The sequence below is a fragment of the Eulemur rufifrons genome, chromosome 15 (assembly GCF_041146395.1).
Source record: "Eulemur rufifrons isolate Redbay chromosome 15, OSU_ERuf_1, whole genome shotgun sequence".
Classification (NCBI taxonomy): Eukaryota; Metazoa; Chordata; class Mammalia; order Primates; family Lemuridae; genus Eulemur; species Eulemur rufifrons.
In genome coordinates this window covers 98,638,780-98,665,954 of record NC_090997.1, presented here as the reverse complement: position 1 = coordinate 98,665,954, position 27,175 = coordinate 98,638,780, and the positions used below count along the sequence as shown (strand labels likewise).

Genomic DNA, 27,175 nt, shown 5'->3' with positions numbered 1-27,175 from the left:
GTAACCACCAGTCTACTCTCTATCTTCATGACATCCACTTTTGTAGCTCCCACATATGGGTGAGAACATGTGATATTTGTCTTTTTGTGCTTAGTTTCTTTCACTTAACATAATGACCTCCAGTTTCATCCATGTTGCTGCAAATGGCAGGATTTCATTCTTTTTAATGGCTGATTTCCATTGTATATATACCACATTTTCTTTATTCATTCATCTAAATCTATACTTCTGTTATTTGTCTTTATGTTTTTATGTTTACTTGAGGGTATATACATTTCTTGGTTTTACATTTTAGTAAGGAAGAATGTGTTTTGTCTTATATGCTGTAGTAACTTATCACTTACCTTGAACTCAGCATCCCAATAATTTCAACTCTCCAAACACAGACAAGAGCCAGGTGGTTTAAAATTAAAAAGTGTTGGGCATGGGTGGGGTAAGATGAGAGGGTGGCTTCTGAGTAACACAATAGAAGCTACAAAATCTACAACTTTGCCCATAGGAAATTTCCTCAGCGTCTCACACAGAACCTGTTTTTTAATCTTACTGAAAGTAAAGCTATAACAAGCTAAATTATTTGGTTTTCATGTCCACAGCAGGTTAGAAGCAATAAAGTAAAAGGGACTATTAGGATAGGTGGGCACGCGACAGTGAAGCGGGGAATAGAAAACCCAGCAGCAGCGAACACCACTCAGAAAGCAGTGGGCCTTGGACTGGTGAGCGGTGGGGCCCACTGCCTGCCTACCTAGCCCTAGGATTATTCCAGAAATCACTGCTACTTGTAATGTTGCCCTTGAATCATTCAGAAGAGGTTTAGCATGTCCTTTGTACTCTAAGAACACAGAGAAGCAGGATACATTTTAGAAAGATAAGCATGCCTAATTTTTTTTATCCACCACTCAGCTTTGTCCAATTTTAACATATTGCCATGTTTTTCGTATCTTTTTTAAAGAAAGAAAATATGTTTGGAGCCCTCTTCTATCCCTTCTTTCCCTCCTATGAGTTATACCTTCTTAAAATTGATAAGCACCATTCCCATGCATGTTTTATGCTTGCACTGCAGGTATATACACATGCAGTAAACAAATGACTTTTTTATATGAATGGTACCATACTATACATATTTTCTATGACATAATTATTTTGTACTCTATTTTGGGATTTAACCTATGTTGATAACCCCTGTTATTCATTTTAATTATGATTTCATAAATCCATTGTCAAAATTGTCACTATTCATTTACCTGTTGATGGACCTTTATGTAATTTCTTCACTTTTTTTTTTGATACTACACATAATGCCATAATGAACATTCTTATACATCTCTCCTTGTGTACGTATATAAACTGTTCTCTAGGATCTACTCCTGAACATAGTCCTGAAGGCTCACAAGGGTTGATACAACTTCAGCTTTACTATATGTTACCAAATTGTGCTCCAAAACACTTGATTGATTTCCCCTCTCATTAGCAGCATCTAAGAGTTCCGGTAGCTCCAGATACTTACCAATACTAGGGTTTTTTTTTAAACTTTTATGAGTATGAAATTATTTCTCACTGTGATTCTAATTTACATATCCCTACTATGTGTAATGTGTTTGAGCACAGTTTGTGGTTATGATTCATTTAGGATACTTTCCTGTGAATTGCCTTATTATATTTTCTATTAGTTTATCTTATGATTAGTGACATATAGGAGTTTCTTCTATATTCTGTACACCAATTTTTTGGTCAGATATATGAGCTTCAAATACCTTCTCTCATTCTGTAACTTGTTTTTATAGTACTTTTATTGTACAGAAATGTTTAACTTTGATAAAGCAAAATATACCACTCTTTTCTTTTATGGCTTTGCCTCAGCATCTTAGAAAATTCTTCCCTACCATGGGGGTCATCGATATTCACTTCTAAAAATTTTAGGGTTTTTCTTTTTCGCTTATTGTTAATTCCCTTAGAATGTATTTTTGGTTCTGCTAGAAAGTAGGGACCTACATTTTCTCCTATAGTCACCTAATTCTATCAATATTACTTACTGAATGATCCATCCTTTTCCCATTAGCAGTTGCTACATCACATCTGTCATGTATCAAATGTCTGCGTGTGTTTGGATCTGTTTCTAAAGTTTTTGTTCCATTGGTCTCTTTATCTGTGCCTGTAGCAGTACTGACTTAATTTTGATATCCTGTGGGGTGAGTGCCCCATCAACATCATTGGTGTTCTCTAGGAGTGTCCTGGCCATTCTTGGCCTTATATAAATTTTATATGGAATTTAATTTAAAAATATATATATAATATATATGAAAGTTAAAGTTCTCTTTTTAAAATCCTGCTGGCATTTTGATTGAAATCACATTGCATTTATAAATTAATTTGGGTAGACCTAATTAATTTTAAAATAAAAATGAGTACCTAAAAAAATGAATTTCTAGTTTTTTACAAAAATCATTTGTCATCAACAGCCAATTCTCTAAGGCTTTGAATATTCAAGGATTAGTTACATTTAAATAAAGAAAAGCACACCATTAAAAGTGTTCATTCACGTGTTGGAATAATTTAGAAAATTAAATATTTAAGCATCTTTAGTTCTTCATTATGCTTACTAATTTCTTCATCAAATATTTATTGATTGCTTGTTTTATGTAGGATCTTCTGCTATAGAATGTAACAGTGGTTTGAAAATCTCAACAGTTCGTGGTAGAGAAGTTTTATCTGATTTTTGGGTGCTCTAGATACGATGTAATTCACACTTCTTAGGTGTACCTCAATTGGTGTTGGAGGAAAATATTCACCATTTTGACTACATGTTGTGTGTCAGGTAGTCTGTGCTTTTAAAATTTGCCTCAAAAATCCACATAGTATTCACAGATAACAGAATGTTAGCTCAAAATGATAAGACTAATTATTTGTTTCAATTCATCTTTGTCCTTCTATAGAGACTTACAGCCAACACAGGAGGCAAACAGCGCAGTCGCCTTTCCATCATGGCCCAGTACCTCTGCAGTGTTAAGCACGTCTTTACGATTCCAGGTCGAGCTTTTGTCCCCAAGCCAGAGGTGAGTTTCTGCTTATTTGTTTTACAATATCTCAGAATTAGGATTTTAGTTATAATCTTTGTTCTGTTGAGGATGTGTCATAAGAAATAATCTGTAGGATCTAACCTTTATTTATATGCAAACTGTACCATAAATTTTTCTTTACTTCTCCTGAATAAGAACCACAGAAATCACAATATGAAAAGTTTGTATTCTAATTTTTCTCCCCCTTAGATAGGGTGACCAAATGTCTCAGTTTATGCATGTTGCCTTCATGGTAGTAGTATTGTTGTTATCATCATCATCATCATCATAATCCCCTGTTATTCTTAAAAATATCCCTGTGGAAGATAAATTACATGGTCACCCAGTCCTTGTGAAAAGAAATCAAATATTTGTTGTGATTTCTGATAGAGACTTCTAACGAAAGCTACATCAAACCTTATTTTTTGTGCATTTTTTACCTTATTTTGGCAGTAGTATTTGTGATAAGTTATCTGTGGAAAAATATATATTAAACTAGGCTTTGACTATTATATGCTGGTTATGTGAATAGGAGCTAATTACAGAAACAAAGTTTCTCTGCCAAAAATAAAAATATAAAAGCTGATGTCATTTTAGCAAAACCACTGCTTGGTGAGTTACTATAGGACATGTGCTATATGAACTCAACTTTTTCTTCACTGGGTGTATAATGAACACATAATGCTTGCAGAGCCTTGGGCTGGGCATCAAGGGCAAGGCAGCAGGGACATGAGCCTGTGCAAATACAGAGTCTGTGTTTGGGAGTTCACAGTCTGGTGAGGAATAGAAATTTCTCATTGGTTGCTAAAAGCCTCAAATATAAAGTCTTGCAGAGTTTCCCTTACATCATTTGTCCTTCATAAATAAAAATAGCATGAAAAAATGGTATTATGTTGTTTTTAGATTTAGATATAGATTATAGATTTAGAATGGGGACCCCAATCAATAGTGTTAGATCTACTTGTCTATCTTGAGGCATGGTCTGAGCACTCTCTGTGCCCGTTGCTGCCACCATGATAGTTCCTCTGCCATTTGTCCACCACAGTTAGCTGCACTTTCAAGGTGACTGTATGAATTCAGTCCATCTTCCACTTATGTAGCAGACATAATTGTGAGCTTTTTCTTTTTCTTTTTCTTTTTCTTTTTTATTGCAGCATATTATGGGGGTACAAATGTTTAGGTTACATATATTGCCTTTGCCCCACCCGAGTCAGAGTTTCAAGCATGTCCATCCCCCAGATGGTGTGCACTGCACCCATTAGGTGTGAATATACCCTTTCCCTCCTCCCCCCTTCCACCCGCCTGACACCCAAGGAATGTTACTATATGTACAGATAAGTGTTGATCAATTAATACCAATTTGATGGTGAATACATGTGGTGCTTGTTTTTCCATTCCTGTGATACTTCACTTAGTAGAATGGGCTCTAGCTCCATCCAGGATAATACAAGAGGTGCTAGATCACCATTGTTTTTTGTGGCTGAGTAGAACTCCATGGTATACATGTACCACATTTTATTAACCCACTCATGTATTGATGGGCACTTGGGTTGTTTCCACATCTTTGCAATTGTGAATTGTGCTACTATAAACATTCTAGTGCGGATATCTTTTTGATAGGATGTCTTTTTTTCCTTTGGGTAGATGCCCAGTAATGGGATTGCTGGATCAAATAGTAGTTATAATTTTAGCTCTTTGAGGTATCTCCATATTACTTTCCACAGAGGTTGTGCTAGTTTGCAGTCCCACTTGCAGTGTATGAGTGTTCTTATCTCTCCACATCCATGCCAACATTTACTGTTTTGGGACTTTTTTAATAAAAGGCATTCTCACTGGAGTTAAGTGGTATCTCATTGTGGTTTTGATTTGCGTTTCCTTGATGATTAGAGATGTTGAGCATTTTTTCATAGGTTTGTTGGCCATTAGTCTGCCAGCTTTTGAAAGGTTTCTGTTCATGTCCTTTGCCCACTTTTTAATGGGGTTGTTTGGTTTTTTCCTTGCTAATTTTCCTGAGTTCTGTATAGATTCTAGTTATCAACCCTTTATCGGATGTGTAGCATGTGAATATTTTCTCCCATTCTGTAGGTTTCTGTTTACTCTCATGATAGTTTCCTTAGCTGTGTTCAGCTTCTTAATTTGATCAGGTCCCATTTATTTATTTTTGTTGTTGCTGTGATTGCCTTTGGGGTCTTCTTCATAAATTCTTTCCCTAGGCCAATGTCTATAAGAGTTTTTCTAACATTTTCTTCTGGAATTCTTATAGTTTCATGCCTTAGGTTTAAGTCCGTTATCCACCTTCTACATGTGGCTATCCAATTTTCCCAGTACCATTTATTGAATAAGGATTCTTTTCCCCAATGTATATATTTGTCTGCTTTGTCAGAGATTAGATGGCTATATGAGGATGGTTTTATATCTGGGTTCTTAGTTCTGTTCCATTGGTCTATGTCTCTGTTCTTGTGTCAGTACCATGCTGTTTTAGTTACTATAGCCTTGTAGTATAGCTTGAAGTCTGGTAAATTGATGCCTCCCAATTTGTTCTTTTTGCTTAAGATTGCTTTTGCTATATGGGGTTTTCTCTGGGTCCATACGAAGCATGGAATTATTTTTTCTAGACCTGTGAAAATTGATGTTGATATTTTAATAGGGATTGCATAGAATCTGTAGATCACTTTGGATAGTACAGACATTTTAACAATATTGATTCTGCCGACTCATGAGCATGGTGTGGTTTTCCACCTTTTTATGTCCTCTGCTATTTCCTTCCTCAGTGTTTCATAGTTCTGCCTGAGAGGTCTTCTGCCTCCTTAGTTAAATATATTCCTAGGTATTTTATTTTCTTTGTTGCTTTTATATGAAGGGTATTGAGTCTTTGGTTCTCAGTTTAACTGTTGTTGGCATATAGGAATGCTACTGTTTTGTGTACATTGATTTTGTAACCCGAGCCACACACCAGGAGGCAAGCGGTGGCTGGCAGTGAGCAAAGCCCCACCTGCACCCATAGCCACTCCCCATCACTGGCATCATTTCCCGAGCCCCGCCCCCCCATCAGAGCAGCGGGGCTTCAGACCCTCAGAGGAGCGCGAACCCCACTGCAAACTGCACGTGTGAGGGATCCAGGTTGCCTGCTCCCCATGCATGAGAATCCCATACCTGATTTTCTGCAGTGAAGCCAAGGCGGCAGTGCCCTCCCACTGCCCACGCCCTGGCGCTCACCCCACCCCCACCATCCATGGAAAAACTGTCTTCCATGAAACCGGTCCCTGATGTCAAAAAGGTTGGGGACCGCTGGATTAAAGCCTCAAGAATATATTTAGTATTTGGAAAAAAGCTAGCTGTGTCTTTGATTCTATTTTTATTGAGGGATGTTTGCTTTTTGGCAAATTACACATATAACAGTTTTATTTGCATGCTTTTCATTATGTTGTAAATGTTACAGGCAGAGGATTTATTTGTAACTTACCAAAGCAGTTATCAAGGAGGAGAGAGAATGTATTATAAAGGAAAACAATAAATCAAATGATTAAATTTTAGTTCTAAAAGAATTCTTTGAGGCTTTGAAGTAGTTTTACCATATTAGGGCAGAGAAGGAATATTCTGAGGAAAGCTAGAAAATGTTTTATTGATGGTTACATTGAGCAACATTTTTTAAAAATTAATTTTCTCAAATAGAAATGGGAAGAAGAGTTTTTACAGAGATGGTAAATAAAATAGTTCAAGGCTATCACTCTGGGTAAACCTTCTGAATGCAAGAAGAAAGTCCTAGACACAGATAACTGCAACACAAGGTTCGATAAGCTAAGTGCTAAAAATAGAGATACAGGCAGATTCCAGAGATGATTGAGAGAGGGTTGTTAATGCTCAGAAGAAATTCGGTAACATTCATTACTTATTCTTAATCTTGAAGAGTTTGATACAGAGAATTTCTTTGTGATATGATGAGGGGCTTATGTATAACCACCTGAGGATTTTTTTCTGTGACAATCTTCTATTCCTTCTGTTTTTTGGTTTTTTGATTAACCAACTTAACGAATATTTAACAGCAGAACTTTTACTACCATGGAACTACTATTATACAACCCTGTTCTGACTAGTCGAACTAAATTCTTACCAAACTTCACTCTTACTAACTTCTCTATTGTAGTCCCCAAAATTTGAACCCAAAATACTTTCCTATTTACAAAAAAGACAATCTCTTAGGTTCTTAAAATTAGACTAATTGGTCTGCTTTAGTGATTCTTAAACTATTAGAGTTTGTAGTATGTAGATTTTGTTAGAATTTTTTAAATTTTGTGTTTTCATTTCACTGAGTTCGTGAAATTATTTTACCAGTTACAAAATGTCTTTTGCACAAGCTGACTCGTGTAACCCCTGAGAATCCAATATTTCTGGGGTTCCACACTTAATTTTCTTTTTCAGCTAGTCTGCACATTACTTAGATTTGAGAAATACTGAGCTATTAGCTAGTCCCTCAAAATTCTGTGCCATCTTTTTTTCTTTTATAAATTATGATCATGGACCTCATAATCTAACATCCTTTCTAAGGAGTTGACTGGCTTTAGTTCTCACCACTATCCTGCACTCCAACCTGGTAGAAAAATCACTTAGATGTAATATGAGACTTGTAACAGGCTCTTTTTGATTTACACTGATAGAGGCCGTGGACTTTGAAGTAAGCAAGACCTGCTGAGATTCCAGTACAGTTATGAGGATTTGGTCAGGTTAATAGGCTGAATTTAACACATCCAAATTGGGCCAATAATACCACCCTTGAAGGATGTTTGTGAGGAACAGAAATAATCAATGCAAAGTGCCTGATTTGAGTATCTGGCACATGGAGGAAGTCAGTGAAAGATAGTTGTTATGATATAAACAAATATTTATGGACTAAGTTCTGTTATAATAGTAGGGATTATAATTTTAAAGACATAGCATTTATATTTAATTTTGCCTATTTATAAGTACAGTATATAGAACAAGTTACCTCCAAACATGGTATAAATTTAAAGCATAAATAGTGTTAATATTAATAAAATCCTAAATTAATTAATGGTGGTATTATCCATAACACATAAAGAAAAGGTCAGGACTTGGGGCATCTGCAATCGACAGCATTTTAGAGGCTTCCAGCCTTGCTTGCCCACAACTATTGAGGCCTTGACCTCTGTGTGAGACAGTCTTGAGGCTTAGTGGATGGATGGATGGATCCATAGAATAGACAGCCATTTTTCATGCATTTGTGTTTTTGCAAATCTGGTATCAAGGATATGTTTCTGTTGTATTTTACTCTGTATTTTAAATCGTTTGAACATAAGGTCAAAAGACAGTATTCTCCTGCTTAACTACAGTTCTTCTGTGTTTGGTCTGTATTCTGTTCCTAGAATCAGAGACTGAGATGGGATTTTTATAAAAGTGATGTATTGGGCAGGGCTCTCAGGAGAAAGGGCATGAGGGCAGCAGGAGAGACAGTGGAAAGTGAGCAAGAATGTCATTCCTCCTGGTGACTAGCTTCAGCCTGGTCCACAGAGGGAGAAGGGGAGCTCTGGAGCACAAATTGCCCCACAGGGTTGATCCTCCCTTGAGGCAAGGGGCCAACCTATTGGACCCTTGTATCAGGCAGTGTGTGGCTGCTGGCTCCTGCAGGGAGCAGAGGGGCAGTAACCTCCCAGTAGAGGCAGCTCCAGCTCTGTGAGCCATTAGTACCCAACACTGCCAGCAGCTGCGGGGTGGGTGCCTGGCCCAGTGGAAGCAGCTTGGCAAGGCACTAACAGCATTTCTCTAGGTTCCTACTAGCAGACAAAGATGTAAGATTACTTACGTGGCCTTCTCTGCCTTGGTTGCTTGAAAGTGCTAAATTAAGTTTCATATTTAATTACTTTAGCACACTTCAACCAGGATTATTTAATAGTATTTTTTCTCTCTTCTTCTTCTTTATAACTTTAGTCTTTGACCTTTATCCGTGGTTTTTATACTTATACCTACACTTTTATTGTAAGTTGCTTCAAATTCTTTTTGAAAGTGGATGAGTCCAAAATAAAAAATAAATGTAAACCAGAAGCCAGTTTTATAAAGAAGTACGAGAGTCATCCTCCTTAAAAATCAGATTAAAAAGTGTTGAATAGAGACAGAAGTATTTCCTATTACAATTCTAATTTAGTGCTAGGTATGCTATCATAACTACTTAAGGATAAAATAAGCAATAAGTATTATAAATCCAAGGAAGGAAGAAACAAAATTGCATTTTTGCCGATGATACTTTCATATATGTATAAAATGCTACGAAATGTATATGAGAGTTACTGGAGATAATGATGAGATTCTCTGCAGAATTATAGGCTATGATGTAACTCTACAAAAGTCAAAAAATTTAGTATGTGCTAAAGTCATATAGCTAACAATATAGTGATGAAAGAGATATAATAAGACAACATTGAGTCCATGTCCAAAACTGAACTTACTTCTATCTCTGTACCCCAGGCCAGCCCCTCCTCACATATTCAGTGTGCTGGCAAATGACACCTTCATCTCCCCAGGTCATCCAAGCTTAAACTTTTATCCTCACAACTAGTCAGTAATCACCTGTATTTCTCTCAAACCGATCCCAATTTTGTGCCCAATTCTTCTAACATAAGTCTCTGTCATTTTTGCCAGAATTACTAGCTGAGTTCTTCAATCATAGACATATCTATAGATATGTTCACACACATACTCCATAGGTAAAAAATAAGCTTGACATTCTAGGGGATTTTTGATGTTTTGATTTTTGTTTGGTAACTTTTTAATCAAAGGAAAATGAATATTTAAATATATTCAGTAAATTAGACCAGGGTTTCTCAACCTTGGAACTGTTAATATTTTGGGCCAGATAATTCTTTGTTGTTGGGGTCTGTCCTGTGCATTATAAGATATTTAACAGGATCCCTGGCCTCTTCCTACTAGATTCCAGTAGCACTACCTCAGTTATGACAATGAAAAATGTCTCTAAACATTGTCAAATGTCCCCTGTAGGCTAACCTCACCCCATTGAAAACCACTGGATTAGCCTAAGAACTACTGGGTGGCACTCATTGCTTGCTTTCTGTGTACCAACTGTTTTGTGTATATCATCTCATTTAATCCTCACAACGACTCTGTGAGTAGGTGCCATTTTTATCCTCATTTTCACATGAGCAAACCAAAACTTTAGTTAAGTAGTGTGGACTGTGTAACCATGCACCAGGCCAGGGCTTGCACGCAGGTGGTTTTATTCTGGAGCCTGCTTCCCTCAGGCTGAACCATCTCCCACTTACTAGCAGTGTGACCTAGGGTAAGTTAGGAAAAACTTACTTAACCTCCCTCTGCCTCATTTTCCTGTAAAACTCCTGAGAATAGTGCCTGCCGGGTAAAGTCATTAGGAGGCTTAAATCAGTGAATGTATGCAAAGGATTTAGACCAGGAATGGCATTTGATAGAAAGTGTTAGCATAGCACATCCTGAGAATGCAGAGGTAAAAAAGACACCTCATCTCCCAGTCTAATTGGAGATGCAATCATATAAACTCATAATTTGTTTAAATAGAGCATTTTCTGAGAACAGAAATGCAGGCCATGGACTTCTTAGGTTGTCTGGATTGAGTTCGCAGAGGAGGTCCTTGGTGAATCCTGAAGGACTAGCTAGGAACTTGGGGGCAAAGAAGGTGAGGCTGGGAGGATTGTAGTTGGAGGAATGAACACAGCAGGGGTGAGTCCACAGGGATGGAGGGACTCCACACTGTTTATTTCATTGTTGCCACTTCCAGTCTGCATAGAATTGGGCCATTATTTCAGATGAAATGGCTTCTTTTCTGAGAGTTTGAAACATTCCTGTATCTATTTAGGAGGAAAATATTGCAGAGCTAAATAAAAGTTATTATTTGAAATATGTCTAGAATTATATGGCATATATAAAGTGAATATTTAATGTAGGACTATAGGGTACATAGACTATAGAAACCTAGTCACATTGAGTAAATTGAGAGAACCATATAGGTTTCTTAGCAGTCCTGTCACATTAATTTGCATAAAAATATTCTTTTTACCAGAATTCTTTTTAATATGACATTTTGTATGACCACTCAAAAGGAATACATACTTTAAACAATCATTTAAACTTCTGAAATGATTCCTTTCCTAATTCCTATATGAAATAGTACGTTTTCATTTTAGCTATTTCATTAATATTATAGCTAATGACATTGTTGCAGAAGGGAATGATGCTCTACCAAGTAAAACAGATATAAAATATTTTAGTCTCTACTTTTGTATGCACAAGTGAAAGTTATTTACTCACATAAAAGATAATTCTTCCCATTTCCTGAGTGATTAATGTACGCATAGTCTTTTTTTTCCTCTTTTACTTTTGTATTATGGACAATGACTAAGTTTAAATTAACAAAAAATCACTAGAAACAACAGTTTGCAATGTTTCTTTTACACCTATAGAAAATACACTTATTTTCTTGTTAAAATATCTGAATTATGTATCATAATTTAAGTTATAGTTTAAAAGCATTCTTTATGCTCTAAAAATTACATTTACATCCATTAACTAATTGAAGCAGCTCATTCATAAGAACAACAATGTTTTGTGAACTTGAATCAAATTTGAGGGAAGAAAATGACAACTTAAAAGTAACTTTTATCATCCAAATACTAATAAATGAGATTAAATGGGATGGGAGTAAATCTAAATTGTAAAATAAATGAACTTAATCTGGACAATCCTCTTGCTAGAAGCAGAAGAGGTCAGTTCTTGGGCATTTTAAAAGAAACTTAGTTTGTACTTAATGCTTTAAAAGGTCTTAGAGATTTTAGTTTATGATTGGTTTGGTTTTCTTGATTCTGCCTAATCTCAGTTGCATGGAATATTGTCAGCTCTTGAAAATGTATGTAGATAGTTTCCTAAAATGAAAAAAGAGACAGGCTGGTCACAGTAGGCAAGGACTTGGGGTGGTTTTGGCAGCATCTGTGTGGCGTGGACATTCTTTCTCTTCCTTCTGTATGCTCATACACTGTGGCTTTAAAACAGAAGCAAGTTACTCTGGTGTTGCCAATCGGATAGCAAAAATAGATGATACTCTTGGTTAACACCAGGGCAAGGAACTCTTTATGCTTAATGTTTTAGTTCTTTTATGAAATCCAATTTGGAATATGTATCAACAAGTTATTTTAAAAAGGAAAAAAAGCTATCAATTGCCATATGAATGTAGTCAGAACCTCTTTCAATTATAAACCTTTAAATAAAACATGAAAACAATAATGGAAAAATAAATCTAAAACAGATGTATGTATGATCATTTTGTTGGCATTTTAAACTACCTTGTAGTTTTTAAAGTGTTTTACACTCTACTTTCTTTGTAGAGAAAATTAAGCATAATTCTGATTTTTTTTAAATCTAAAAGTCCTAGTAGGCACCACAAAGCTTCATTCTGTATGCATTATGTAGTTATTTACACATAATCCTTCAGGTTGTATGCTGAGTTGTTCTCTAGCTGTGTGGTAGAGATATGCTCCTGACTGGGTGGATAGAGCCAAGCTTCTGGATTCTTTTTTGTACAGGAAGTGCAAAAAATCATGCCAGAGATAAACAGCAGCACTGCTGAAATGAATCCTATATAGATAGCTCCTCCAGGTTCATGTTTGTTGCTTTCTGGAACTGTCAGATCCACAAAGTTTGCTATGATCTCCTTTGTGTACCACACTGTTGGGATCAAACCAGAGATTCCTGCAGACACGAAACAGATTCCTCCAGCAAAGGAAGCATGGCTTTTGGTTTCTCTGTCCCCTCCTAAACGAGTACATTTCATTCCTACTGTGGAAGTACAGATCCCCAAAGCAGACAGAACACATGCCAGGACCATCGTGGCCCTCGCAGCCTGCACATGGATGGGGAGGGACAGAATGGAGTGTTTCAGGGTGCAGCTGAACATCCCAGTGCTGTACCACGTGCAGTCCATCCAGAGCCCATGCAGCTGCACGATGGCTGTTATGATGTTGGAGCCCACATCCACATTCACCTTCCAGTTAGGCAGCAGAGTGGCTGTGAGCACTCCAGAGACCCCGGATAAGGCCAGGATGAAAGCAAGGAGCTGGAGACCCGCTGAGGCCATGATGTTACTGTTAACTCTGTCCTGGAAAATCCTGATGCCTAATTCTGATGGCTCTCAGTCAAAATTGTAGCTATTTCCGTGCAGTAGAAAACCAAATAACAAAGGCTAGGGAAACAAGACAAAATTAGGATTGAGGAAAAGAATGAATAAACAAAAGGCTTCCCTTTAGAGTGGGAGCCAAGAACACACCTGAGTCCCCCTTCCCCCACTCCCCCAGCAGATGAGGGTGCTTGCTGCAGGCCAAGAGGAGAAAAGCTGCCACCAGGCCTCAGAGACTGACGTCCCCTGAGTATGCATGGTTGGTGCTTGATACGGGGCATAAAGAAAGGAGCTGTCCATTTTGTTCCTTTTAAAACTCAAAATATGCTAAAATCGCCTGGAAAGTGGGTATGCACCATGTTAGATTTAAACACTTCGAATTCCATCTGTAGGATCTGATAAAGAATTTTAATAGCATTGTGGATTTTTAAGAATGATTTTGTTTTTAATGAAAATACTCTATAGCTCCCTTAATGTTTTGAAATAAAAAATAAAATTTTAAAATAAAATAAAGGAGGAAATTGTTTGCCTATTAAAAAAAAAAGAGAATACTCTGTAAGTAATGAGGAAGAAATATTTAAAGCCACCTCTTAAAAATGATTTATAAATATATAGTAGAAAAGTTTTAAGAATTCAAGAAGTGGCTTTAATAAATCTATATTAAGCACCCACCATGTGCCAGGCACATGACCCAGGTAAACCAATTAAGGGAGAAGGAAAGTAATGGAAAGAAGTCGCTGACATGATTATCCCTAATTTCTAGGTTATATCCTTTTACAAAATCTTTACCTCCGTTAGTGCCTCAGGTACTTGGTATTCAAAACTGGAACAATTAAGCCACTGTGTTTTCCTTATGAGAATGTGAGATCCCATCTAGTTGGGAACAGAATCATTCCCTGACCCAAGCAAACAAAGCAGTCTACTGCAAAACCGGTATTCTGAACGATTCAGAAGTAGTCTCAGCAAATCTCAAAAATACATTCCAGAAGTAACCACGTCATTAGTTGTATGAAAAGGATACCAAAAATAATTTTACCCTTTATTTTCTTAATTTTTTTAATAGGAGGGAAAACGTTGCACCCACTATGTGGCTTGGCTGTGTTTTTAAGAAGCAGAAAGACTTCCTATTCCATCTTCCTGTCCCTGTTCCATTATCGAGTTCAGCCGTTAGTACTTACTGTCTTCTTTGCGAAAAATGTATTGGTTTCTGAAATAACTGCAGTACTGGCTTTTTTGTTTTTCTTAATTAATTTTGAATGATATACTAGAGTGGCTTTATCATATATATTTCACATATATATGTAGTCATATATATTTCACAAAAGGCAGCATGGGGTCTTGAATCCAAAACACCTGGGTCAGTTGTTGGCTTTATATCTCTCAGTGCCTCAATATCCTCTTCTGGAAATTGGGGAGGATTGGAGTACCTCTATCATAGGGTTAAAGAAGTTAAATACATTTTAAGGGCTTAGAACAGTATCTAACCCCCAGAAAGTACTCAATAATTTACAATTGACATTATTAGTAGTATTTTTATTTTATATCTTGTGACAATTGGTGTTTAAAATTATTTGGATCTTTTTCTTTTTTCTCTTCCTTTCTTAGGCAGATTTATTTTCATAGAATTTTGGAGCTAAAAGAAACCTCAGATACAATCTTGAGCATCATTATTTTTTCAGATCAGGACGTTCAAATAGGAAATCACCCCATGCCACATAGTCTTTAGCAGCCAGTCTGCAGTGTCCACCGATCTCTCTTGTCTCTTCCTACCTCACGTCACCTTGCATCTTTTCCCCCTTTACCACAGCACTTCCTGCTGAAATCCTCCCCCTGTGTGTTGGGAATTGGGGAAAGTGCTACATATGGAGGCAAAAAGCACCATTAACTTCACCCACTTCTTTCCTACCATGAAAAAAAAAAAAGACTCCATAGGGGGTTAATAGGGCAAGTGATTTAGCTTAAGATGACTCACCCAGAAGCTTAATGTCTGGCTTTGGTTAAATATTTGAATTAATACTAATCCATGCCTATATTAAAAGTACAAACTTTCCATAGTTACAAACATCGATTCTCTAAGATGTTAGATTCTGGACTGTCTGGATTGTATTATCCTATCTTTGTTTATAATCTTAAAATGTAAATCCTACAATTTTAGAAGAAAATTTCCCTAGGAATTTTAAGTTCTTAAGAGTCAGACTTATCTGTAAACATCAGTGTGCTCAGAATTTGCCTGCTTTTGTACAGTTCATTTGGTTTCTGTTTTCCAAACTTCTTTTCATGTCCGAGACCAAAAGAGAACAAAGGTTAAAGTTTCTAGAAAAAAATCAAGCACATGTTTATAGTTTTATAATAGCTGTTTTCAGGTTTGGGTTTTAGCATTTCAGACTCCAGTCAGTTTGCTAAATTACTGCCTCCGGACCATTTTCAGCTTAGGGATTCTTCAAGAGTGGGACTGCTGTTAGCATTCCCTAAGAATATCTGTTTGTACGTACGTGTGCTCATGCCCGCGCTTGCTCGCTCTGTCTCGCTCTCTCTTCCTTCCTTTCTACTTTGGTTGAATAACCTTTATATGTTGATCAATGTATGCTCAGCTTACCAATTATAACCCTTTTCTTCACATTAACCAATAAATTTTAAAACTTTCAATGTAATTCAGACCTGCAGACAGCTTGTTCATCATAATTAACAAGTACTGGCAGTGGTAAATTACATACAGCAAAAATCAGTGTAAACAGTATAACATTGCACTTAGTTAACATAGTGCTTGCATAGTGCTGTATATTGGACGTCAGATGCTTTCATCTGCATAGAGACCTTATGTAGGAAGAATTTATTCTCCAAAATGAAAGTCACTATTCTGTTCCTTTTATACAGATATACTGCATTTTAGCTATATTGCTATGGGATTTTTTTTTCCTCTCCAGCCCCGAGTATAATATAGCTCGTGGCCTATTCTTCCAACTTTCTGTCTGGTGGAGAATAAAGGCATACTTTGTTTCAATGGCTGTGAGTGGTGATGGTGGTGGTAGAGAAATACTGTGAAAGCAAGCAAAAGCAGAGAGGTTGCATGGTAAAACTTGGTTATGTAGAGAGAACTCTCGTGGTCCCAAAACGCATTTCACACAGAAGAGAATGTAAGAATGTTCAATGTGTGAACTGTTTGCCAGCAGAAAGTCTGTAGATTTCATTAAAATGTAAAGTCAGTTTTCTAGACAAGACTTACTTATATCAAAAATAATATTTAAAAACAAATTTACAACTTGTAATTCAAAGTAAATAATACTTGAAGATCTGTACTTAGGTTTTTCTAAGCATTATAGAAACTTCTCATTTTCCATACCTTTTGTCAGTAGTCTTCACTGCCTTAACTCCCTTCTGTCAGCTGTCTTCAAATTAACCTCATTTCAGTATGAGGAAGAAAAATCAGGTACACGAGGCTCATTTCAGAGATTCTGAATATTTTTATAAAGCTCCAACAAGTTAACTTGAAATAGCAAATAAAAGGCAACAGAGAAATCTCAGAGGTAAAAACTGCTGATGGTGCTAGAAGATAAATACCAGGTTCTCCATCTCATTTTTTGAGATGTGGGAGAATTAAGAAAGGAGAGGCGGGGAAGGGAGGGAGTTGTTGTTACAACAGGATTTGTCGAAACCTGAAAGCTAAAAATGCTTTTGTGTCACTGTGTACAGAGGAGGAATTATTTGGGTGCTCACAAAAAAGGCTTTCTTTTCTTTTAATATTATGTTTTAGTCACAGTTATAATTTATTTTTGAATTTTTATCTATGTTGGGAGATATAGTTTATTATTTTATGTCCCCAGCTAAATGAAAGAATATGGTCTGAAATATTTTTAACTGGATTTTGCTTTCCAAATGATAGTTGAGCCTGTCTTTTTATTCTGGTGCTTGTTGACTCGTCTTAAACTAAGATTCTCAAGATTAACTTTCAAAATAACCATTCAGAAGAAAGTTTTTAAAAATATATTCTTTTTAATAAATGAGAAAAGAAAACCCAGCAATATCTTTTGCTTGAATCTGATCAGTAAACCTGCAAGTATTTTTTTGCAGTGCCTTGAATTTTCTTCTGTTATTCTTTCCACTGAGAAAGATTTCTGGGGTATAACTCTATAAATTAGAGACTTCAGAGGATGTTGTGAAGAAATTACACCAAAATGTGATGAGAAGTATAAGACAAAACTGTGATCATTTATTGAGGTTTGTAGAGCATGAATTAATGATATAGACATATTTTTTCACCATCCTTTTGGGTTCTCACTTTTTTTCTTCCTCAGTAATTTTAATTCCACAAGCTATAAATTAACAGCCATTATACAGAAAAGATAATTTTATGACTGGATTTTTAAATTTAACAACTTTTAATAACCAAGTTAGACATTAGCCATTTCTTTAAAAGTAATGAATAAAGCACGTTTCAATTATCTGTTTTTCTGGAGTTGTTTTTGTTTGTTTTCATCTTTTCTGAGTTTGGCATTTAGCAAGTTACTGTTTTCCTCTCTTAGAAATCTAACAACTGTGGATTTTCTTTTCAGGCATAGTATTGTAATTTTGATATTATGATACTTTTATTTCATATAAACAATTCTATGTATAAATACTGAGTGAAGTAGAGTTGACCGGCAGGTGCTAACAGCAACAGCATAGTACTGCTGTGGCAGAAGAAACCCTGCCGGATCGCATCCTGGCCTGTTTTTCCCTTTGCTACGGTTGTGGTGCAGACACACCTCTGTGAGGCTAATGATGACAGGTGGTGGGCCCTGACCACCAGCGTAATGAAGCTCGCAGAAGGGTTAACAATCATGCTTTAATGTACATTTCTATTTTCAAAACATTTTTGATTCTTTCTTGTTGAAAAGTTATTCTATAAAATGCTAATTGCCTGCTTTAGAAGGGACAACTTCTGAAATGGAAGCAACTTTCATTCACTACAGACCTTTAATCAAGGAAGAATTTCTTACATAAAAAAGGAGCTGGAAAAGACGATGTGTAAATGGAAGTGTAGTTCATCAACATTATCATCTACTTCTGATGTGGACATTGAAGAGAAATCTTTTCAGTCCGGAGGCTTCCTAGATAAACCTTCAGACCTCTGTCCCTTGCACTCCAAGTTGTGTTTCCATCTGTCAACTCCACATCACTTACAGACATTTCAGACCTGCCATAGCACAAAACTGAGCTCCCGGCCATCTCCAGACTATTCTCCCTACAGTCCTCCATGTCTGTTAATGGCCCACCCTGCCTTGCATTTGGCAGGCCCCAGGTCTTAACAGTCACCCCTGATTCTATACCCAACACCCATTCAGTCAGCAATCACTTGGTTTCTAAGAACTCTGCCACCTCTGAGCCCTTTTGCTCCCACCAGTGCTTGGCACATAGTAGGGGTATAGTAAATATTTCTTGAATTGATTTAATTCATAATCTGATTTTAAGTATATAAAGTAATGTCAATGAAACTATAAATTACACTTGAATGACTAAAAATATAATTTATGTTTTCTAAACAGGACTGGAATTTTAAATAATTTTTCAACTCTTTAGTTTTGTCATCTTGGCTAATGATAATATCTACCATTTATGAGCTGCTACGGATATGCTAAGTACTGTTTAAGGTGCTGTAATATTTAATTCTCAAGGCAAACCTGAATTCTCATTTTACAGACACGAAAACTAAGCTACAGAAAAATAACTTTCAACTAAGGTCATAAAATGAGTAAATTGCAGGAATGGGATTGAGGCCCAGAACGTTGTGATTTTTGAAGCCCTTATACACTACATAGCACTGCCCTACCTCCGCTTAGAAGAGTATTTCTAAGTCTCATTGTAATGAGTCACCTCTTTCTGTGGTAGTTTTCATAAGCTGTGGAAACAAATTAACCCTGAACTCTCTGTAGCTTTACACATAAATGTTTACTTCTCACTCATGCAAAGTCCATTTTGGGTCAAGCGACTATGCAGAGTCCAGTGACTCAGCAGTCATCTAGTTTCTTTTCAAAAATATTTTCATTTGTCCGTCTTTTAGAAAAAATTACATGTGATTCCCTTAGTGTGTTTAGTTGCTTAGTGATGCTAATCTGGATATTCAGACAGGCTATTCTTTTCTTCCTGAATCAGTAATTTAACTGTGTATTTTAGAAATAATAATAATAATATAATGCCATACCTTTGTTTAGAACTTTAACACTTTATAAAGCATTTCCCTTCATCTTCTTATCACCTGCTCCCAATAACAGGCTGTGAGAGAGCGATGTTATTACCTCTACCCTAATAGAAGAGGCCTGGGGATCTTTGGGGTTGAAGGAAGCACGTTGGTGGCTGACATTTCCCTTAAAGACTTTGGAAGTGAACACTAGAGGCAGTGTGAGCCATGGGAGAGTTTGTTCATGGTGAGATGTGGTTTATAGGCTACTGTGGCTGTGGTATGAAGGATTTTAAGAGATCAAGATTGAAGACAGACTCTTTGGGAGGCTGTTGTAACAGGAAAGACAAAATGGAACTAACTGAACGGCAGTGGGAATATTGCACAGGAAACGGATTCAAGATAAAGGGTGTTCATAAATTCTGGAAATTGAATATATACATAATTCAGTCAAGGGCATCTTCGATCTATTAAAAAAAACAAACAAACAAAATGTTATTGTCTGTGTTTCCAGTGTACCTTGACATTCTGCATTTTGAAAAGAAATTTAGAGAAGGGGCTTTGGGCTTATATCTGTTCAGAATATGGGATGGAGGCCCAGAACGTGATTTTTGAAGCCCTTATAACTGCACAGCACTGCTCCACCTATGCTTAGAAAAGAATGTTTCTAAGTCTCATCGTAACTAGTCCTCTCGAGTCCTCTCTTTCTGTGGTAGTCTTTATAAGCTATGGAAACAAATTAACCCTTTCAGGCAGCAAATCACAGAAAATCTAACAGTAGATTAAACCATAAGGACACATAGTGTTTGGAGGGCAGCAGTTCAAGTTGGTTCTACAGTTTAAAACTCTTGTCAAGGATCCTGTCTCTTTCTGCCTTTCTGTTCTTCAAACTGAGTTTTTGGTTTTCCTTGGCTGTGTGAAAGTTGGTTATACAAATTGGGTCATTCTTGTCATACCCAGCTGAGTCAGAGTTGAGGGGCCAGGGGGAAAAAAAGCACTCAGGGCACATAGCATGTGCCCCAAGAATTAAATTTTCCACAAGCCCAGCTGCTGAAACATCCTGCTGTAACCCTAAGACCAGTTTTACCTAGTAACTGCTGGAAGTCACTCACCAGTCAGAGCTTGCCATCTCCCAGAAGCCTTCTGGTGCCAATGAGCTTTCTTTCAGAACAATACATAATATTTCTCTTAAATGAAACTCCCAACCTTCTCTTTGTTCTTCAGAAGTACCGAAGACCACCCAGTCTGTGTATATGCCCCAAATTACAGTTCTTGCTTCCCAAATAAAACATTAAGTTTAGAGATTCATCTTTATATTTTATTTTGACTTCCACAGCTGCAAGATGGCTGTCCCAGCTCCAATTTCATGTCCACATTCTTGGTGAAAGGAAGAGGAAAGAGGGTGTGGCTAAACCTTTCCTCAAGAAAAGTTTCCAAAAATCTCGTCCCCACCCGCAATTTTGCTTTAATATCTCATTTTCCAGAACTGGCTCATATGGCCATTCTTAGCTGCAAGAGGGACTGAGGAAGTTTATGTCTGACATTTCAGCCTCCGTGGCGAGCTGTACCCAGCAGAGACTCTGGCTGGCTTTGGGCATGTCACAAGGCTCTGTGAATTTAATCACCAGGGTTTGAGTTGACTGTGTGATACTTCCCCGAGCAATGATACTGATTCTACAGGGAAGCAACTGAGCTTGTTCCCTAGACCTATGATTCTCACCCCTGTGCACACGTGGGCTTTATAGAAGCCCTGAGGCCCAGGCCCCGGCCCAGTGGCTCTGATTACATTGCCTGGGATGGTGCCCAGTCATTGTATTTTTTTTAAAATGCTGCCAGCTTAGTTCTAATGAAAAGTTGGAGTTGTGAATTTTGAAAACAATAATGTTTTTTTCTTGTTTGCTTTTTGTTCAGCCTTGAAAATAATGATAGTTCTGAGTAAGATAAAATAGTTGCCTATTCCAGGCCCACAAATTTAAAGTGATTTCACCTGTTCTTAAAATAATGTTTTTTTTTTTTTGTTTGTTTGTTTGTTTGTTTTTTTTCTTTTCCCCCCTCTGACCCAGTTCTAAGGAATTAACAGTATCAGCTATGAGCACAATCAGTCCATTATTTTCTCCATCTTTGTAGTAATTTTTGGCTTTAAAATAATGCTTTAGGCTGGCCTAAAGACTTTAACTTTTAAAATTAGTAGTTGGTTGATTAGTTGATTATAGTGAAGACTCTTAAAAATGAAGATGAATATTCCTTGGTTTATTTGTGTTCTCGAATGTCTAATGAGGCCATCCTAGTTCATTTGACTCTTATAGCAAAGCAGGTGTGTGTTTCTGCTTATAGATTGCATTTCCGTTTGCTCTATTAGTCGATACCTTATTTTTCAAACATTTCTGTTACATCTATGTGTTCATGAGAAAGAAGCATGAGAATTTGTTTTCTGTGCCTTCACATTATTTTAGAATATTAGGAATGTCTTTGGATTTTGTGGTGACATTTGCAAGATCAACCTAGTTTTTTCAGTCTCACAAGTAGCATAAATTTGTATTTGTTGTGGTCTTACTGTAGCGTTCTCTTTGTACGTTAATTTGAAGAGCAGGACATTCTTCTCCACCGTCCTCAGGTCTTGGCAGCGTCTGAGATCGAGGCTTCTGGGCCTGGTCCAGGCTGCTGCTGCCGCTAGCCTTCCCTCTCTGCCTTCCTTCCCTGTGACTCTCTCCTACCTAGCTGGCCCTGCCGTCTCAGCTCCAGCCCACGTTAAACGTCTTCCTGGGTGGGTTCATGTGGACTTTGTAATTTTGTGCCAAATTAGATAATGGCAATCATTTTGAATCATTTCTCTTACTGATTTTTATAACTCTGCTGATACATAAGGACAGTGAGCCCTGCCTCCAGGCTTCTGTGGGTTAAACTAGTAAAAGATGAGATCCAGTAGTTACAGAATTCACCTTTTAAAAGACAGAATATCTTTCAGGCCAGAAACAGAACAGGACAGCACCAGCACACTTAAAAAAATAGCTCGGCAAAAGAAGTGCTTGGTCAGGGTGCTGATAGTAGAACAGCTCAGAGAGTCCAGTGCTCTGTACCCTTGCAGGTGAGCCACCCAGCCTCGGGCTTGTTGCCAGTGGCCATCATGACCATCAGTCTGTGTATCCTTGCTCACAACTTTAATTATAAAAGAGCTTGCAGTTATAGGTAGTTTTTATAGGAAAGGAATGTACTGACTAGACAGAGTGTTCTGTCTAGTCCATTTGACAGTTATGGCTCATTTTGAATTAATATATTAGCATCCATGTTCATGTATCTGTCTTTTAATAGCAATTATTTTTTTTTTTTTGAAACAGAGTCTCGCTCTGTTGCCTGGGCTAGAGTGAGTGCAGTGGCGTCCTCCTAGCTCACAGCAACCTCAAACTCCTGGGCTCAAGCAATCCTTCTGCCTCAGCCTCCCGAGTAGCTGGGACTACAGGCATGCGCCACCATGCCCGGCTAATTTTTTCTATATATTTTTAGTTGTCCATATAATTTCTTTCTATTTTTAGTAGAGACGGGGTCTCGCTCTCTCTCAGGCTGGTCTCGAACTCCTGAGCTCAAACAATCCACCCGCCTCGGCCTCCAGAGTGCTAGGATTACAGGCGTGAGCCACCGCGCCCTGCCTTAATAGTAATATTAATAGCAACAGCAGCATTTATTGAGTGCCTTGTGAGTTTTTTTGGACTGTTACCACCTCTGAGGAACTGGATTAACTCCGAGGTGCTGGAGTTTCTCTGGACCTGCAACACCGGGGATCAGACAGTGCTGCCACACCGTGGCCCTAGCAGAGCATCCCCGAGGCCACCTCAAGCCACTCCTGCCACACCCAGGAACCACTGCAGGAACATAGGCCTGCACAGTTAGCACGGGGCACCTTCAGATGCTGCTGTTTCACAAACACCAAGGTCATCCTTTGCGGAAAACGTCATGGTTTTAGAAAGGTATTTTCCCCATGATCGTCCAGGGACTCCAGATTAAATATAACAGAAAATGTTAATCCAATGTTTGTTATTGGAAAGTGCAAGTCCTCTTGCACTTTCTTGAGGAAAGAAATTGTTTCATCTCTTGGGACCAAGAGACACTGACTCATCTTGTTATTACTAATAGGTATAATTTACATACATATATACATTTACATACATAATTTACACATTAAAAAACTCACTCTCTCTCTCTCCCTCCCTCCCTCCTTCCACCACTTCCCCTCACCCGAGGCTTTTCTTAGTCCTATTTCTAATCACAGCCCAAGCTCACTGTCATTCTCTCAGCCTCAATTCTTCCTACTGCTTATGCTCTGCGAGGAAACACTATGTGACTATTTAAATCTATTCTTTTTTTTTTTTTTTTTTTTTTTTTTTTTTTTTTAATGATTCCAAGGAGAAAGAGAGAGGAAAAAAACCAAAGGTCTGTAGGGGGAAAAAAGGGATAGAGTAGAACTTCTGCAGAAATTAATATTATTACATTAACACAAATTATAAACTTTAAAGAAAGATATGTATGTACTGATAGTACAGTCAATCTTTGTTGAACACATTGGTTTCATATACCTAGAATGCTTTCAAAATTTTAAGGTTTTATAATTGAAATTCTGCCCTTAAATTGGGTTTGGGACAAGGATCGCAGGCAGAATAAACCAATTCTAGAAAAGTTGATCTTCATTCACATTTGTCAATATTTTGTTTTTCTACAAAATACATAATTATATCATAGGCATCGATGACTTTCCACCCTCACCCGGGTTATCCTTACCTGGGGAAGTCATAACGTCAAGGCCTGTGATGTTCAAAGAGGACTGTCATTCGCTTGGTGTAGGCACTTGGGGGAACCGAGCACCCCTAGGGTGCTCGTCTTTCTCTGTTGTTTCACCTGACACTGAACATGACTCGCAAGCCCCTGTCCTCCTGAGTTCTGTCATGTGGTGCTAGCAGCCTCCTAACCAGCCATATGCTTCCTGTTCCTGACTACCCAAGTCTGCCCTGATTATAACACTTTGAACTTTGAATCCTTCTTATGTCGTTCTTGAAGGCTTAAAGATTATTCCTCATCATCTTTCTTTTTTCTCACAGCTCTTCTCCTGTCTCCCAGTTACAGCTGCATCTTGGCTGATTAAATAGTAACTTCCTCATCATTTTTCTTCTCCACTGTCTTATCCTTTGAACACCATGAGAGTGCTGCGTGAAGACCCAGTGGCCACTGTTGTTTCTGTATCTTTTCACGTGGTAGTGATTTAGCTCTTTGGTGTTTTATGATCGTCAGGAACTTAGTTGTACATTCTTCAGTGTCTCCCATACATCATGTTGATTAGAGTTCTGAGTTGTAGTAAGTAATATCTAAGATTTAATATCTTCTTACCCTAGGTCCCTTGTGAGTTCCAAGTGCTGCTCTGAGTTGATAATCAGTGATGTCCTAGACACCTTGGCCTGGAAATTAGGACATCTGCCCCGGGCCTGTTGTGGCCAAGGCTGCTAACATTGAGAAACAGTCTCCATTTGGTACAGCATTGACATGTAGAGCTAGAGAGGCAAATATTTAAATTCATTATAAATCCCTTCATTTGAAACTTTAGTAGGTCATTTTGGTGAACTAATAGACTGGAAAGGGGCTGGCAACATTGAACTAGAATATTTTAAGTACTTCTAATGCTTTTATATTGATTTCTTTTTTATAATCAAACCCATTAATAGACTAAAAATTCAAGGAAGAAAATAATGGTTGTAATTTTAAACAAGCATTCAATTATAAGTAAAAAGCATTTTGGTATGTGTTGCCACAGTTACCAAGCAGCTTTCCTGTGGTTCTAGAGAAAACGGGCTCCAGCATTCCGAGTAATTCTGATAAGTGCTTTTGGGGGAAGGGAGAAAGGAGAGAATGGTATAGGAGGGGTCCTACCCACCCCAGAAGCAGGAAACATTACTGAAAGAGCTTTTTGGACACTGAGTTTTATAGAGTCCTGCACTAAATAGTAACTGTATTTGTGAGTGGGAATTTTCTTTCAGCTATTACTTATAATGTGAACCAACTTAACTGGGTATCAGAATTGTGTTCAAACTTTACAAGTCTACTGCTACAGTTTACATGGGGTACTGCTATATTTGTTCAGGGTTTTAAATCTTTATCTAAATAAAGCAAATGTTAGACATTTCTTATATTTGCAAATACCAAATGTATCTCAAAGGAATTAAATCAGGCAAATAAAGATAAGGCCGAAATTTAAAATCTGACCAGGCACGGTGTCTCACACCTGTAATCTCAGCACTTTGGGAGGCCAAGGCGGGAGGATCACTTGAGGTCAGGAGTTTGAGACCAGCCTGGGCAACATAGCAAGACCCTGTCTCTACAAAATGTAATTTAAAAAATTAGCTGGGCACGGTGGCACTTGCCTGCAGTTCCAGCTAGTTCCATCTACCCAGGAGGCCAAGACAGAAGGATCCCTTGAGCCTAGGAGTTTGAGTTTGCAGTAAGCTATGATTGTACCACTGCACTCCAGCCTGGGTGACAGAGCGAGGCCCTGTCTCTAAATAAATAAATAGATACATGAAAAAAATCTAAGGAAGCTGGAAGTGGCAGTTTTTGAACTGGAAGGAGAGTGCATCTATCTCTGTGCCTTTGGTCTTAATACTATTTATGAAAACTTAATGTAAAATTTTTATAATATTTCATGGGTTTAGGGATAGGTAGGGGTTAAATTTTATCTCATATTTTGCTAAAAGATTATTTTCTCTGGAGACTGGGTGGCTGTTGGATCCCACCTAGTGACTGCAGAAGAATTCTTACTAGAGTTGACTCCATGTAAGTGGGAGAACTGGAGTGGAAGGGATGGAGGATATGAGTTTTGGAGGGTGGCAGAATGAGAGCCAGTGAGTGCAGAGGGTGAGAAGGGCATGGAGAGTCACAGAGTGACAAGATGGGTGAGGTCTAGACAGTGGTTGAGAACCTTCCTGACAGCCAGAGCCACTTCTCTGTCCCAAATCAGGAGGAAGCAAGGTGGGATGGACATTTCATTCTGAAGGAAGGAGTCTTTGACATCTGAAGTCATCATACTGTGTCTTGGACAGCTTCTTCCACTCTCCCCGACTCATAGATTGGTTCTTCTTTTTTCCTCCCCCAGAACTGCCCTAACGTGAAGCCTTTTCTTCTCTCTCTCCAGCCATGTTCCTGTCCCACCTAAACCCTGGGTCTACCTCCACAGCCCCTTGTCTTGTCTAGTCCTGCTCTTCTCCGTGACCACAAACCCCGCCACAACCGCTTGCCCCTGCTCCGTAGTGTGATTTGTTAAGGTCTAAGGAAAGTTCTATAGTACTTAGAGTCCTATAGGAAGTAGTTGTTACTGAACTTGAAGAAACTGATACAGCCACACAGAATACAATTCGAAAAACTTATTAAAATGTATTAAGAGCATTTAACATTATAGTTAGATAATCATTACTCATAACTACTGTTCTGCCATAGAACTTGGCTAAAAATAGTCTAAGGGCTGATGGACATTTAGGGGCATTTTCGGTGTGGAAAGGCCTCTCCACTGGCAGTTCTCACCCTGCTGCTGAGAACACTGTCAGCGTGTGCCAGCCCACACCAGCCCTACGATCAAAGCCTTCTATTTCCAGTTACATCCAGTAGGCTACGTAGCTGTAGCTAATTTGAAACCTATGGAGACAGGCTCAGCGATTATTCAAGGAGGAGAGGAGTGAGGGTTGGCCTGGTGGGCCAGCAGCGGTGGCAGGGCAGGGCAGGGCAGGGCAGACACTGCAGGAGACACCCGCTGGCTCCTCCTAATGCCTGTTC

At 38.0% G+C, this 27,175-nt stretch overlaps 2 protein-coding genes across 2 annotated transcripts in view; one reads left to right on the top strand and one right to left on the bottom strand.

Annotated features, from left to right (window-relative positions):
- Positions 1 to 27,175, top strand: part of TFB1M (transcription factor B1, mitochondrial) — a 58,673-nt gene that overhangs the window by 27,430 nt on the left and 4,068 nt on the right. Inside the window, exon 5 of the mRNA XM_069488874.1 lies at positions 2,931 to 3,050. Coding sequence (XP_069344975.1) covers positions 2,931 to 3,050 — 120 coding nt within the window. The remainder of the gene's footprint in view (positions 1 to 2,930; positions 3,051 to 27,175) is intronic.
- On the bottom strand, positions 12,353 to 13,283 carry CLDN20 (claudin 20). The gene has a single exon (XM_069489203.1). It carries the CDS (start codon positions 13,177 to 13,179, stop codon positions 12,520 to 12,522), a length of 660 nt encoding a protein of 219 aa, XP_069345304.1. The 5' UTR covers positions 13,180 to 13,283; the 3' UTR covers positions 12,353 to 12,519.

Bases quoted from the DNA above. Each gene is read 5' to 3' on its own strand.
- CLDN20 (XM_069489203.1), bottom strand. From the start codon at position 13,179: ATGGCCTCAGCGGGTCTCCAGCTCCTTGCTTTCATCCTGGCCTTATCC.